Raw genomic sequence first — 15415 nt, 5'->3', positions numbered from 1 at the left:
TATTATTTAGTGAATTCCCCTTAGAAAACCGTTTTTTTTTAAATGAAACAATTTTAAAAAGGTTTCGAGATTTGTTTGTAATTTTTTTTTTTTATTATTATTGTGTAAATAGTTAAATAATAATTTGTCTAATAATTTTAAAAAAATGTTGATTGTTACTGTAATATTATATTATGTAAAAAAAAATGTTGATTGTTACTGTAATATTATATTATGTAAAAAAAAATTTCTGAACTATTAATCTATAGTTTATATACTGGAGGTCAAAAGTAATAATATACAGTACTTTAAATTTTTAAATATAATCAGGATCGATTTTTATTGTACCTAATTCAAAAATGAATATCTAACACTAATCTGTAAATCTGAATTAATTTTCAAAATATTTTAATTCTTTTTGTGTTATTTATTGGTATTTTTATTATTTTTTTTATTAAATTAATATTTATCTTTAATAATAAAATGCAATGTCTGTGATGGTATTATGTGTAAGCGATACACAGCCAAGTCAGTCGCATTCGCATGATTCTGGTATCAAATTTGGTACCTAAATATTAAAATACAGATGAAATTTCATTCAATATCACTACCTACCTTTTGTCTATTGTATTTAAAAAAATATATTAATATATTATGTTCGTAGTTGGTAGTTTGGTACCTAATGGCTAATACTCAGTGTCGTCGTTGCGGGCGAAACTGTCTCTCTGGACTCTGATAGTATTATTTTTTTAATGATAACGAAATTTGAACAAATACAAAAACAAAATACTAAATAGTGACAAGTATGATGTGATTAATTAATAATTTGAATACTGGTCGTTGATGTATTAATGATATTTTATTTACGATTTTTTTTCGTTTCGCGGGTGTTGTAGAACGCAGTGAAGACGAAACAGTAATCAATTGATGTTGGATTAGTCGATAGTCTTAAATTTCATGTACAGTTATGGGTTTTGATATCATCCGTTTTGTTGGCGAAGTAGACGAAGAGCTTCTCTGCCCCATATGTACTGGAGTGCTACAGGACCCAGTCCAAGTAAAAATTATATATTTGCCTTAACTAAGTATTCCTGTATTCCCATTAATAATTTCAAGTATTTCATGTCATGCAAATTAGTAAAATCTGCATTTTTGGTATATTTCCATGCAATGTTTTATTAACTATTTACTTTTTCAGGCCCCTGCGTGTGAACATGCATTTTGCAAAGGTTGTATACTCGAATGGCTACTAAGACAATCCACATGTCCAGTTGACAGACTCTCCGTCAATGTTCTTCAGTTGCGACCGGTGCCGCGTATCCTAAAAAATCTACTAAACAGGTTGGTGAATACTATTCTTCAAACAATATGACTAATGTGTAACATCTTGTTTATTTTTTTTAATTTGGTATTGTAACTGACATATTATAAATTAAGTCTTTCTGGTACAGTGTGTTGTAGTCCTAAAAGGAAAAATAAATTATCTTCATTTTAATTCTTTTGTCTTTTCTATATTTAATCAACATCTAGTGATAACTTTATCGCAGGACATTCATTATTTCAAATTCTATTTTTTATATTTAGACAATTTTAAATTATTACACAATTTAAGATTCTACTATATAACAAAATATATTTTTAATTTTATATTCCAAATCAAAATATTATTTAAAGTAATTTGATATATTACAATATTTTGCGTTGAGTGAACACATTGTGTACTTAAAAAGTAATTGGTTTATTCCCTTATTAGAAATGTATAGATCCTTGTTTGATATTCTCTTAGTTTTTAGTATAATATGGATGTTAAATAAATAATTTAATTGGAAAAAAATGGGAAATGAAGGAGACCATCACTACATGATTTAAAAACCGTGATTTTTTACTTAATAGGATAGATTAATTAGTTTAGACTAAAATGATAAATTAGCTTAAGCTTGTCTATCAATAAACATGGTTAGGTTCAAGAGAAAAAGTACTGGATTGTAGTCATTTAATAGACAAACAATTATTAATAGTCTACATAATTAATGCTTTCTTCAAAAACTTTTGCTGGACTTGTTATAGTTGTTAGCAGTCTATTATGGTGTTTAAGCTCCAATAACAACTACATTTCAAACTAAACAAATGTATTGTTAAGAACTTTATAGAATTAGCTAGCTTGGAATACATCTAAATTTTAAACATGAATTCTTAGAGTATTCAAAGCCCTTTTGACTGTTATGTCAAGTATGACTTTTTATTATTCAACTCAATTAAAATTATTCACTCACACTATTATAATTGTTATGTGCAACATATTAAAATAGTTCTAATCTATTTAGATTATATATTGTTTGTGAAAATTCAAATTATGGATGCCAAAATGTTGTCAAACTAGATACATTAGATTCTCATTTATCCGAATGCGAATATAATCCAAAAAGGCCATTTCCCTGTGAACAAGGATGTGGTTTAATCATACCAAAAGATGAACATAAGGTACATATTTAACATGACTATATCATAAATTAAAATAAATAACACAATAAATATATAACGCTAATTTAATCACTTATTATTATTGATTCACTTGTGACACATAATGGCAGATTGGACTAAGTCTCTTCTTCCTACGAATATCCACCAATGATGGTGTTAATTAGTCAAATTAACATTAAAATAATAAATACATGATTTATAAACAATTGCACTGGCTTTTGTATCTATAGTGTTATTTAATTTATTATCTCATATTAATTTGTAATATTTTAATTCAATAAAATATTTTAAAAATTTAATAGGATCATAACTGTGTAAAAGAATTGCGAGAATTAGTACATAAACAACAACAAAAAATAAATGAAATGCATCAAGACATGGCTACATACAGATATGAAATGACTGGAATCAAAGATGAAATGAGAATTTTAAAGGTAAAATGTTTATTCCTATTACATTATACATAATATTTTCTGTAATCTATTTCTTTTTGTACTTAAAGGCTTAAAATATGATTTACTTATGTTCTAGTTCAAAATATATAGTATAGAGTATAGGCCTCTATTTGTTTTGTTGAAGCAATTCAAAATGTATAGATATTTTAAAATAATTCATCTTGTTTAATTTTAATATAATATATTAAGAATTGAGAATTAAAGATATAATAGGTTCATAAATACAATATTTATTAAATTAAATCAATCAAAATCATAAAAAAATTTTTATTTATTTAAACAATTTATTTTTTCCTTAGTAATCAGTGAAAAATAATATTTTACAATTTAATTTGTCTCATTTAGTAGATTTAAATTGTTTTCCCATAGTACTACCTATATTGTATTCTTACACTATATTTACTCATGTACTAGAATTTATACATTTATATATTATTTGGTGAACTAGTGTGTTTAACTCAAATCAAATTTTATTATTTGCTTGAAAATGTATTCAATATAATTATATATATTTTTTAAACTTAAATTTTATTTAATGACAGTTTTTCAATATATTTTTACTCAATAGTTAGTTGGAAGTAAATATTTATTTTTCAATCAATGTTATTATTTATCAACCCACAGTTATAAATAATATAATTAGTTGACAGTGGAAGTATTTTAAATTTTAAATTTCTGATATTTTTCATAAATATTAGGTAATTTAATTAAAGTTTACAAATTTAAATGATACACATTTTAATGTATAGAATATAAATGAAAAAAATGTTTATAATTGTTAAAAAAAAAAATGCAAAACAAAACAAATTTAACAGTATATCTTAAAAATATGTATACCCTAAGGACTTATAATATATAATGTATAGCCTTTAAATTGTATAATATGCACAATGATCATAAATACTTTATTTAATATAATCTCAGTGTAATTGCATAGAATAGGAACGAGCATTTGGGTTATGCACAGGCATCGAATTAGGTTTAGATATACTCCACTCATACCATACTTTTGAAGCATCACTAAGGCGCCAGAAATGTACTTTTAACTGCTCATCTTTCTTTAATGTTATGCTGCTTTTAATTGGGATATAAGCGGGATACCAACTAAACATGCCTGTACTAAATGTTGAAGGTTCAATACTAATATTTATATCCTTGTACAAGACTGCATTGAAATATCCAGCAAATCCATGTAGAATGCAATCCTGTTCTATATCAAATGTCAGTGTTGTGTATCTGTTATTGTTTCTTTCTAAGTCACATCTCGGGTGTTCAAAAGTGAACAATGGCTGTGCAGGGGATATAAGGTACATGTTTCGCATATTAACTACATATATTTGTTCTGCATTTTCATGTAGGTTATCCATAGGTGTATTGGATTTAAACATCTTCATATTACTAAATAGAGTTTGAGATTGTAATGGGCTTAAATAAGATGTATATGATGAGGGGATACAAATACCATCTTCTTTCAAAAATTTTTGTGCCCCGTCTAAACATTCAGGTGAAAGTTCATTGTCACCAAATGAACCCAACAATTCAGACACTAGTATATCACATTTTTCTTCAAATTTCCATGTTCTCATATCAGCACAGACTACTGTAACCAAATTGTGCCAATAGTTATTATTGTTATAGTTTAACACATGTAATGCGTTCTCGTTTTTTTCAATTGCATATACTTTTATAGCAACTTTAGATTTGTCAGCTGCATTTAGACTAGCATTTACCAAAGGCCCTCTACCAGCACCTACTACGCATACTGTCAATACTTCAGTGCTACCGTTTTTAACTTTGTCAGTTAATGCTTTAGTTATAGCCTTTTCATACTGTTGATATTTAATTGGATCTTGTTCAAACACAGCATAAACATTATTATCCAAGTCATTGATTAATGGCTGTAAAGGCACTTGTAACAAATCTTCATACGCGTAAGAATAACTGTAAAGCTTATCAGATTTATTGTTGTCGTGAATAAACGACAAATATTCAAAATATGGTTTCATGTTTTGATTTGGCTCGCCACTTATAAATATACAGGCATCTAAATCAAATAGCTTGTTGATAAAAACTTGGTGAGGACGAGAGAGAACAGGAAAACCCGCTTTGTTGGTTAAAAATATAGAAGTGGGTGCAATAACTGCCTTGATAGGTTCACCCAGCCAACGATCAAGCTCTCGTTGGTCAGGTAAGTCGACACTGAGTTCTAATGCCAAGCATACGGATCTATGATAATCACATGCTGCGCTGAATGCCGACCACAACTTCCAAGTGTCTGTTGTGCTGCTGCTGTTGTCATCACAGATCCCGTTATTATCACCGCCACCACCACATGTCATGGGCACTCGTACGTAAAAGTTAATGAACACATTGTCATAGAGCGCGACATTGACTAGACGAGCCAAGTTAGGCATGCAACCGTTGAGCGGAAGCTGGAACATAATTGCCGACACATTCAAGTATGACGCATACGAAACTTCTTGCCGAAAGAGCTCAGCGTCCCGATCCCTGACGCCGCTGTCCGCCGAATCCAGATTCAGGTGCTCTGACAACTTCACCACTACCCGGTTCCACGTCTCTGCCTGTAGGATCACGTCAGCCCTGCTCACTAAAGCCGACCTGTCCAATGTCGCGGCGTCAGGCGTCAGTTTTGCGTGCACCAGCGGTATACATGCGTACGAGTAGCCCCAGTTGGTCAGCTGTTGAATACACGCTACTAGATCTGGTACCGATGTGAAATCGAAACCGAATTTTATTTGCTTCTTGGACGTGGTCATCATCGCGATTGTGGGCTAAAAATGGTGGCTACAGTTGTCGTTATTTCAATAATATTAATATGTCACGATACCTAAAGTGATGATTGCTATTGGTTTCAACGTTCGTCCTGGACTCTAGCGACTAGCAATCCGGCACACAATAGTTGTTGAATACTTAAAGTCTTGTATATTGGAATTTATATTTTAATTTTATGTTTTCGTTGGCATTGTTTTCGTTTTGAACACGTTGTTATCATAACGTTTGGTCGGTGTATTCCGGTTAAAATCAAAAAGGTCCGTTATCACTTTTCACTAACAGTGCTACTTCTTAGTGCACGATTTACTAACGTATGAGTATAATATTATGATGTTCGCCTAATAAAAATTGTATGTACTCGTATATTTTTACCCATAAGTCATAACTATTAACTATTAACTATCATATTATTTAAAATGTATAATTAATCATAATATTATATAATAATTTAATTTTATATTATGTAAAGAAATAGCCATAAATATATAAAGTATGGTAAATCTTAATTCTTTTCTCGTTCCATTATTCTATTAGCCATGGATCTAATGTTTAATATCAATATATTTGTAATTATTTCCGTTTAAAAGAATTTAAAAAAATATATTAATCGAATTATTTAATAAAAATATAATTTTCCGCCTCTATTTTAGTCTATTTTGTTAGTTAATGTTAATAGTTATAATAGTAGTATTGACAATTAGTTCTCTAAACATTTCCGTAATTCCGTTACCAAGAATTTTAATTTATTGAAATATAAATAGAATAAATTTCTATTTTTTTTTCTTTTCTTTTGTACAAAATGACGATTAATGTTCGCTCAAATAGTCAAATTCCAAACTATTTTAAAAAAAAAGTCAAAATAAGGATTTTCAAAGTTATATTACTTAATATAAACAATCGATTGAATACTTTAGAAGTTTAGTGTAATTGATTCAAAAAATAATAACAATTGTGTTTTGATGAAAATAATGTATGGTTTCAATTTATCTTTAGAGGAATTTATAATTATAAATTATTATTATTATTGTTTGACAATAACTAATTAGTATTTTTGTAGATAATTTAATAGATCTGGTCAATAATATTACGTTTAAACAAATAAAACATGATTAATAAATAGATAGATTAATCCATACTTATCTCTTACTATCCTTAATTACTGAAAACCTTATTTTTTATCGATTTATGTGGTCAATAAATGAACAAATGACTCATTAAAACTCATTTATATAAAAATTCCGTTACTTAAAAAAAGGTTTGAACTTATATGATTATTCCACTTTTTTTTTATCATAGAAATATGATTTGGTTATAACTAACCACTTTATTAATCAGCCAGACGTCAGTGTGAATAGTATACTATGTTGAACAAGTTGTGTATGACAATCTTTCACTTATTATATTTTCCTATACAGTTGATAGTTAAAATATGGAACTCATTCAAGGTTATCCATTTTGCTTGTTTTGTTTAAAAAAAATAGAAGGCATAATATATGTTTTATCAAATTTTAATTTTTTTGTTTTATAGGGTTATGTGCGAGCCTTACGTGTATGCAATCCAAGCGTAAGGGCTGTAACTGATGAGTTGGAAAGAGATGAAATCGAACGCTGGTCAAGTTCTCTTCCTCAAGCCAGAGTTACTCGCTGGGGAGGAATGATTTCTACACCTGACGAATACCTTCAAGTATGTAACAACATTTAATTCATATTGTGTTTCAATAAAAATTAAAAAAAAATTTTTCTTGTTTTTTTAGAACAACATAAAACAAGCACTTATTGAAAGTGGTTGTCCTGCTCACATCCTAGATGATCTCGTTAAAAACTGTCACGAACGAAATTGGCCCTCCGGACTATCAAGCCTAGAAACTAGACAACACAATAGAAGGCACTATGACCGATATAATTGCAAGCGTATACCTGGAAAACAAGCTGTCATCGTTTTGCCTTGTGATAATATTATGGTTAGTGATGACATGATGTCTGAACCAGGTCTCATCATGATTTTTGCTCACGGAATTGAATAAACTGTATTATGTGTATGTCGTCTCTGATAGTGTTAACAACTAATATATTTTTTTAAATCCTATTTTGTTATTTTTAAATATCTAAAAAAAGTTATGAATAATGAACCACTGTGATAAATGATCTATACCACAAATCTATTACAGATCAATTATCTTTTTTTATCATTGTAATTTAAAAAAAAAAATTATCATTTGTTTTTTCAACACAACAATTTTAGAACACCATATTTTATACGACTAACAAAAAAATTTTAATGAGCTTATTACATAATAAATAACTATACACAAGCCATACACAAATTCTTGTACTTCAATATTGTTTGCTTTGTGTGTATCTAATGACATTTAAATCTTAACAAACAATTTCAACTCGTTAACTATAATAAAACATAATCTTATTAAGTAATTTAAACTTAACATTTTATATTTTTATCATATATGTATGTAATTATCATAAACTATTTAAACTGTGAGATTTGTATGTTCATCATTGTAGTATATATGCGTTTTTACAAAATTATAGTTATTATAAAATAGTCAGTATGTATTTTTAATATTATGTTATATAGTCTTAATGAATTTATTGTTTTATATGTAAATATAATAATTTGTATGTTTAATATTAAGTCAATTATACGAAAATTATCATGTTAAGTATTGCTGTATTGATATAATATACAAGATATTTTCTAGAGTACTTCAAACTGTCTTGTGTAAAGCATAATTTGTTATCTTATTAATATATATATATTTATTATTATTATTATTACTTTTAAAAATCTATGACAAATTTAAATTAACGTTAAAAATAACAAACTTTTAATGTTATTAACATTAGTATTGATTGTATACCTACTTATTTAAAGTAGGTATAACTCATAGCACCCAACTTCCTATTTTGAATATTCTGTTCAGTGATTAGTAAATTATTTTAATTGAACCACGACTTAAAATATATTTTAAATATTCATTATTCCTTAACTTGTGGTCAAAACAAAACAATTTTTTTACAGATATATATATCTTAAAAATAAATAAACTATTCAACCATGGTATTGAGTTTTGAAAAATAATAGTATGTTATAAATCCACCAAATAAATGCATTGTGTGATCTATTTCTTATATATTGTAAAAATGTATCCAAACAATAGCATAAATAACTTTAAGCAGTATTTATGTTTCAATTTTAAGTCTGTTTATGTGTGGAATACAATGGTAGAATTAAAAGTTTTGAGTAAGTGTCTAGTTATTTGGAAATAAGAAATATACGATTTGCAAACACTTACTTTCAAATACATAAATAATAAGTAGATCATCATAAGTTTTTAACATTTATAGTGTTATTTGATTAATTATTAATTGTATCAAAAATGAAATCCTTTATTAATTTTAATAATTTCAAATATAAACATGAGATATCAATTGATTGTAAAGAAATATTCTATCTAATAATTTAAATATTATAGGTAATAACTAATTACATTTTTATTTATTTAAATTGTCAGCAAAATAGATGAGATTCTTGTAAGCTTTGTTTTAATTGATTCTGGGTTTAGTCTATCATTTAATTGATAATTTTAACACTCGGTCCACATCAATGCATTAAAATGCAATTTTTTTAGCGGTAAAATTTCAAAACTTAATAAACATTTCTGTATGTTTCTAAGTATTGTAACATGTTTATATTGCCAATAATCAAAGTTTCTGGTTTCAACTTGTTTTGTGTTTCGGTTGTAAGAGAAAAATTCAAAGAAACAAATTATATAAATTTTAAAAATTATAATTACAAAAAAAGATGTGCCTTACTTAATAAAATAATAATATATAATAAATAAGTAACTTTATTTTTATCCTCAGAAAATTTAATTTCCTTTGGGCACGTGAAAAAATTTCAAAACCTTCATCCTTGATTGGGAAAATTTGGCACTTGACCCCAAAAAGATTCGCCACCCCCGGTATATGGTATATCCACTCTCATAAGCGTAACTAGTCCTTTAAGTTAGGGGTGGAGGGCTAAATTCCTAAAAATGTTTTATAGCAATTTTTTTTTTAATTTTATAATTATTTATTGGTGTTTACTATTGATTTGAATGATTATTCGTTTACATGAAACATTATATTATTTTATATTGTAGGCAAAAATAAAGTTAATACAAATATGTTTATGTGCACACACATTTACCCAAAAATTCTGGAGTGAAGCCCTCCCAAGCCCCCCCTCCCCTAGGTACACCTATGTTGATGCGTGAAAATTTTACAAGCGACCAGATTAGTAAAATAAATATTTTTGCTTTATTATCGATACAAACAATATAAGACTATGTATAATACAGGTGTAAAGTGTACAATTTGTAAATCATCACGTTTCTATCGTGTGTAGTTTTTGCCGTCCCTGCAGCGGCAGGAAACGGCGAGTTTACCGGCTTGTCCACGGACCGCTGGTCTGCTGTGGCACGTCCGCGGTCACGGGTGGCACGCCGTTACGAACCGATCGGTCGTAGTACGTGAACGAGTCTTGCAGCGACGACTGTCGGGCGTCGGCGTTGGCCGCGGACTGCCGGCGGCCGCATTCGTTGCCCTCGGCGTCTTCGCTGCTGCTGTCGGACGACGGCGGTTGATACTTGAGCAACCGTCGTCTCGGCGGCGGTGGCGCGCAGGATTCGTCTTCGGTGTCGGTGTCGGGCGACGGCGGCTGGTAACGCAATCTGCGCCGCTGGCAGGACGTCGAAGTCTCCGGCCCGGCGGCGGCGCTGCAGGTCTGTGTCGGGTTGCGGGGCGACGGCGTCGGACATCCGGCTGCGGACGACGATGACGGCGTCTGCGGGCATCTGGCCGCCGCGGGCGAGCACGCCGGGACCTCGTCCGTGCCGCATTGATGCGCGCCCGACTGTTGCAAGCGTCGTTGGACCTCGGCCGTTTTCCGTTTCGCTTCGTCGATCCTCCGCTGAATCCGTTCCCGGTCGTCGCGCGGGTCCACGGCCTCCGCCGCCGCGGGACAGGCCCGTTTCTGTCGCTTGTATTCGAGCACCATCTCGACGATTTTCCGTTCCCTTTCCATGCACTCCAACAGGTGCGCCCGCTGCTCGTCCAGCCTTTGCAGTTCCAGTAGCATCTCTTGCCGCACGTCTTGGTTTTCGTTCTGCGGCGGCGGCGGTCGTGTCGGTGCCGCGCCCGGCGTAGACGGCCTGGCCGCGGAATACGGTTCGTTATCCACGAAAGGTTCGAATGCTAAGCTTCTGCGCCTCGGTGACTGTGACGACGGATGTTGCCGCGCCCCGCCACGCCGGCTGTGTTCCCGGTGCTCTCGCCAGTTGTCCATGTCCGCCTGGTCGTCGAAATAATCGGGTTGGTAGCTGCTTCGGCGATCGGTCGCCGGCGGTCGTGCGCCGCGGCATTCCTGTCCACTCGGCCTTGCCGGCCGACTGCTGCAGGACGATCGCCGCCGGCTGTGGCGCTTCTTCTGCTGTTGCCGCAGTCCTTCGTTGATGATCTGTTCCACCGGATCGACGCACGCGGCATTCGCGTTCGGTTCGGGGCGACGCTGCTGACAACAAGTGCTCGCGTCCTCTGCGACCAAGCAGGGCGTCTCGGGCTTATTGGTGCAGCCGCAGCAGCCGAGGTCCTCGGCCAGCCGCCGTCGCACGCTCATCGTCTTGCAGTCCACCGGACCGTCGTCCCGGCCACATGCATTGGGACAGCCCTGGTCGCCGTCCGTCCGCTTTTCCGGCGACGCACCGGCGCGAAGACCCGACTGTGCAAGTCGTTGATGCGGCGATGATGGTTCTGCACGGACAACGTCTTCGTTTTCGCTAAACTCGTTGAGACACGTGGAACTCATATCGGTGGTGTACCGTGTGTTTGACGTACTTCAAATTTATTTATTTGCGTATTAGTTATTGGTTTGTGGAAAAACTTTTGTTAGTGGTTTTAAAATGTGTAGCTAAATGTATATTAAATATCATATATAAATACGTTGTCACGGTTGTCAGGCAAATTATTATAATATCCATCGTGTGCGCCGGACATTATCAGCTAGCCAGCAGATGAGATTGTTTGTTCCAAATCATATTTTCAAAGCGAATAAAACACGTGTACTGTATAACTACAGTGTTTTAGATTTTTAGCAGCAGGATGACTGCTGCCATCTTAAAAATATATAATTTCTATTATTCTATTGATTCTTTACAGTGTTATACTCAAACCATATGCAGTATAAAGTCTATACACTGCTGCTACAGGTAAATGTATTTTTATGCTCAGTAAGTGCCGAGTGACAATTCTGTTTAATAGTCTTGAAACATAATTAATCAAACTTAGTACAAAAGTTTATTAAAGGCTATCGTGGATTAATTCATCCCACATTTGACATATTACACAAATATATAAGTATACCGTTTGGTAATTAATAATTATATAATAATAATATGATGTTTCATATTTACTTATGTGAGTTTTGTCTTAACGTATTTCATTTAGAATATAACTGTTATAAATAATTATGGTACCTAAGTTTAATAGGTTTTAAATATTTTGTTTATTATTATAACCACGTTTATAGTTTATAAAATATTTACTTTTTTGAAAGAATCATATGTTTTGTTTAAAAATATTTATTTTGATATTGTTTTAGTTATAAAAACTTACTTTATTTATACAATTACACCTAAGAATTAAAATACAATCACTATTTTAATAACAATTTTTTTACAATAAAATAGTTTGAAGTTTGTGACATCTAAGTGAAAATAAAATGCAATATATTTTTAAGTTCGTAGTACGTGGTATTGAACATTGCAACTTATAATTACACAATCCCATTGAATATCATTCAATCATTCAAAGCGATTTACAACTACATAAGTATGACTTGGCTGGATAATCTGGATAATGATTCATTCACTCAAATTGAGTGTAATGTTTAAAACTTTATTGGAAGTGTTCGAAAATAATATTAACAAGGACACTACGTCAATACAATACTCTCTCATACACACTTATATGAACAACAAATAACAATATAATATAATATCGTATTTTTTGCACAAACTTTAATACCTACAAATAGCCTGTGCACAGTATGTATCTGTACAGTGTACCTACTTTTTATGTTGCGGTGATTTTTTGTAAATTGGATATAAAAGTACAAAAATGTTTATAAAACTCATTTTCAGCGTGTAAAGAAAATGTAATAATATTGATATAATAATGATGAAGCTAACAGACTGAAAAATGTCATTGTGAGCTGTGACAAGTATACTGACATTTACATTTTTTTAATTTGTCAACATTCATCATTGACTGTCAGCGTCAGTACATAACACACATAGTAGAATATAGACTATAGTACCTTTAATACATATACATTTAAAACAACTTACGGCCAGTTAATAATTCTTCATTTGATCTATTTATACAATAGAAATTCATATTTCATAAAGACTTATTGTCCAATTGTTGTTTCAGATTTATTTAATTATTTTTTAAAAAAAAATAGAAGATAGTCATTTTGTAGTTTATTTATCTGACAATTTTGACTTTCCAACATTTTATTTTCATTAATCTCATAATTTTGAATATTTCTAGTTTCGAGGAAAATTGTAAATTAGGTATTTAATATCATATAAGTGCCAGTGTTATCAAACATGTGGTCTGCAGGATCGTGCCTATATAATAATACAAAAATGTTTTCAAAACTAAAAATGTATTAAAAATCACAATGCTAATGAAAATTAAAATGTTGAAATGTCAAAACTTTTTTACCAAAACATTAAATTAAATTAAAATATAAAATACTTGTTGTCCTTGTCCCTGTGAGTTGTATAAAAAAAAATTATAATATACCTATTATTTCAGGAGATATCTCAATTCTCAATAGGTAAGTTTCCACGGGACACCTCCAACCTTGTATATTATTATCATTGGAACTCAAAAATACAAAAACATCACACTGTAGTCAATATAATCAATCATGTGTTCTAAAATCGTACACATACCACTATCACAGTATCAATTCATACCGCCATATGATAATAATTAACAATCCTGCTGTGTTGTGAGTATAATGAGTACTTTTATCCATTTTTGTTTTGTCATTAATAAATAACTTGGCCTGGACTTTACTAGTTGAATTTTTATGAAGTTGAGAAGAATGTTACTATATATAAATTTAAAAATAAAATAAAAGTAGAACATTTAAAATGTCTATTAATAGCAAAATAAAAAAAAATTATAATGTTTAAATAATACTAATAATGTTACCTATTTCAGTTATTTACTTTTGATAGTACAACAAAAAACAAAGTTGACTACAACATTTTGTTGAAAATTGGTGTTATCGATAGTTGGAACTTGGAGCCATTGAAGGTATACCAATTAATTTAATTTTCTTCTTACGAAATTTGTTAAAATCGCAAAAAATTGTGGCAATTTTGTAGCATCTCCGTAAGATATTCCGATATTCCGTCGTAGTGGAACATATCTCGGTAGCAAGGTATCCCGTGGAGATACGCAGAAGAACCGATTTCCATAGGGCTACAGCGTATTCCCTAAAATATACAATATTTTAAGAAGATGTAAAAATAGGCTTGTGTTTTTAAAGGCCAATCGGGCCATTCAGCAGTTTAACACAAGCCAAGGGTAAGCCTTATTGGCGCCTTGTTTAGTTGTTCTCCACAACAAATGACGCCCATGCTATACGCTATAATATTTTTAATGTATTTTAAAATAATATCTATTTATTATATGAATATTTTTGTTATGTCACGGTATTTACAGAAAGATAAAATTAATTTTTGAGTTATATAGGTACATTTTTTCTAATATGGTATTAATGAATTTATGTATATTATAATAATTTTTAATTAAATACTACATTATCCAAGAAAAAATTATACTATAAAAGTAAAATAAATGGCTTTGATAGTCGATAGATATTAAATTAAAATAACTACAGAATAAAAATACGTCCTGGTTTGGTCGGGATCGTACAGATTTTGAATATAGCGAATAATCAAATACTATATGTCTGTATAGATAATCTATAATATTTTGAATAACGAATACAAGTTGAATAATTTTAAATTTAAAACTTACGTAATTCAAGTTGTTACATGTGTGGGATGACTTTTATTCTTTACGTGCACCCTTAGCATTTTTAAAAATAAATTGTTGCCTATTTCTGTTCACACTTATATATTACTTATTATCATCGAGGTAGAATAGTTTAAATTCTTCTGTGGTTGTGTCGAAAAATTGTTCATAAATACTTTAGATTAGTTTTACTTTTATTCATAATTTTTTATCTCTTTGTGCCGCATGTGTTTTGGGTCGGTCAATTGTTAGGAATTAAACTTCAATAATTAATGTTAATATTTCGTCTTTTATTAAATATTTCTTTTGTAGAAAAAAAATATTGTTTTGATAAATTATAACTTAATCAAATTGATTATTATTTATTTGATTGACTGACGAAAACCATTTCAAAATTATTTTCCCGGCTTGGTGTCGAGGTCGATAAATAATAATTATTGTCTATCGAGGAATAAGTTCATAAGTCCATTGTTTTAATGTTTTCCTGTTCACACACAACTGTGTTTGTCATAACTAGAGTCCGGATTTATTTCTGTTAAAACGTTTGAAATATGATGTTTATATGCAGCTATAATTGATGAAATATTCTCAAA

At 30.8% G+C, this 15415-nt stretch overlaps 2 protein-coding genes across 2 annotated transcripts; one reads left to right on the top strand and one right to left on the bottom strand.

Annotated features, from left to right (window-relative positions):
- Nucleotides 1-750: 750 nt before the first annotated feature.
- On the top strand, nucleotides 751-7732 carry LOC113560391 (E3 ubiquitin-protein ligase NRDP1). Its single transcript, XM_026966244.1, has 6 exons — nucleotides 751-1036; nucleotides 1178-1320; nucleotides 2304-2460; nucleotides 2763-2894; nucleotides 7237-7392; nucleotides 7463-7732. The coding sequence occupies exons 1-6, from the start codon at nucleotides 947-949 to the stop codon at nucleotides 7730-7732; spliced, it is 948 nt and encodes a 315-aa protein (XP_026822045.1). The 5' UTR covers nucleotides 751-946.
- Nucleotides 7733-10149: 2417 nt separating this feature from the next.
- On the bottom strand, nucleotides 10150-11571 carry LOC113555285. Its single transcript, XM_026959739.1, has one exon. It carries the CDS (start codon nucleotides 11569-11571, stop codon nucleotides 10150-10152), a length of 1422 nt encoding a protein of 473 aa, XP_026815540.1.
- Nucleotides 11572-15415: the final 3844 nt, after the last annotated feature.

This window comes from Rhopalosiphum maidis, chromosome 1 (assembly GCF_003676215.2).
Source record: "Rhopalosiphum maidis isolate BTI-1 chromosome 1, ASM367621v3, whole genome shotgun sequence".
Lineage (NCBI taxonomy): Eukaryota > Metazoa > Arthropoda > Insecta > Hemiptera > Aphididae > Rhopalosiphum > Rhopalosiphum maidis.
Note: the sequence above shows the minus strand (reverse complement) of the source record. Positions and strands in the feature narration are given on the sequence as shown.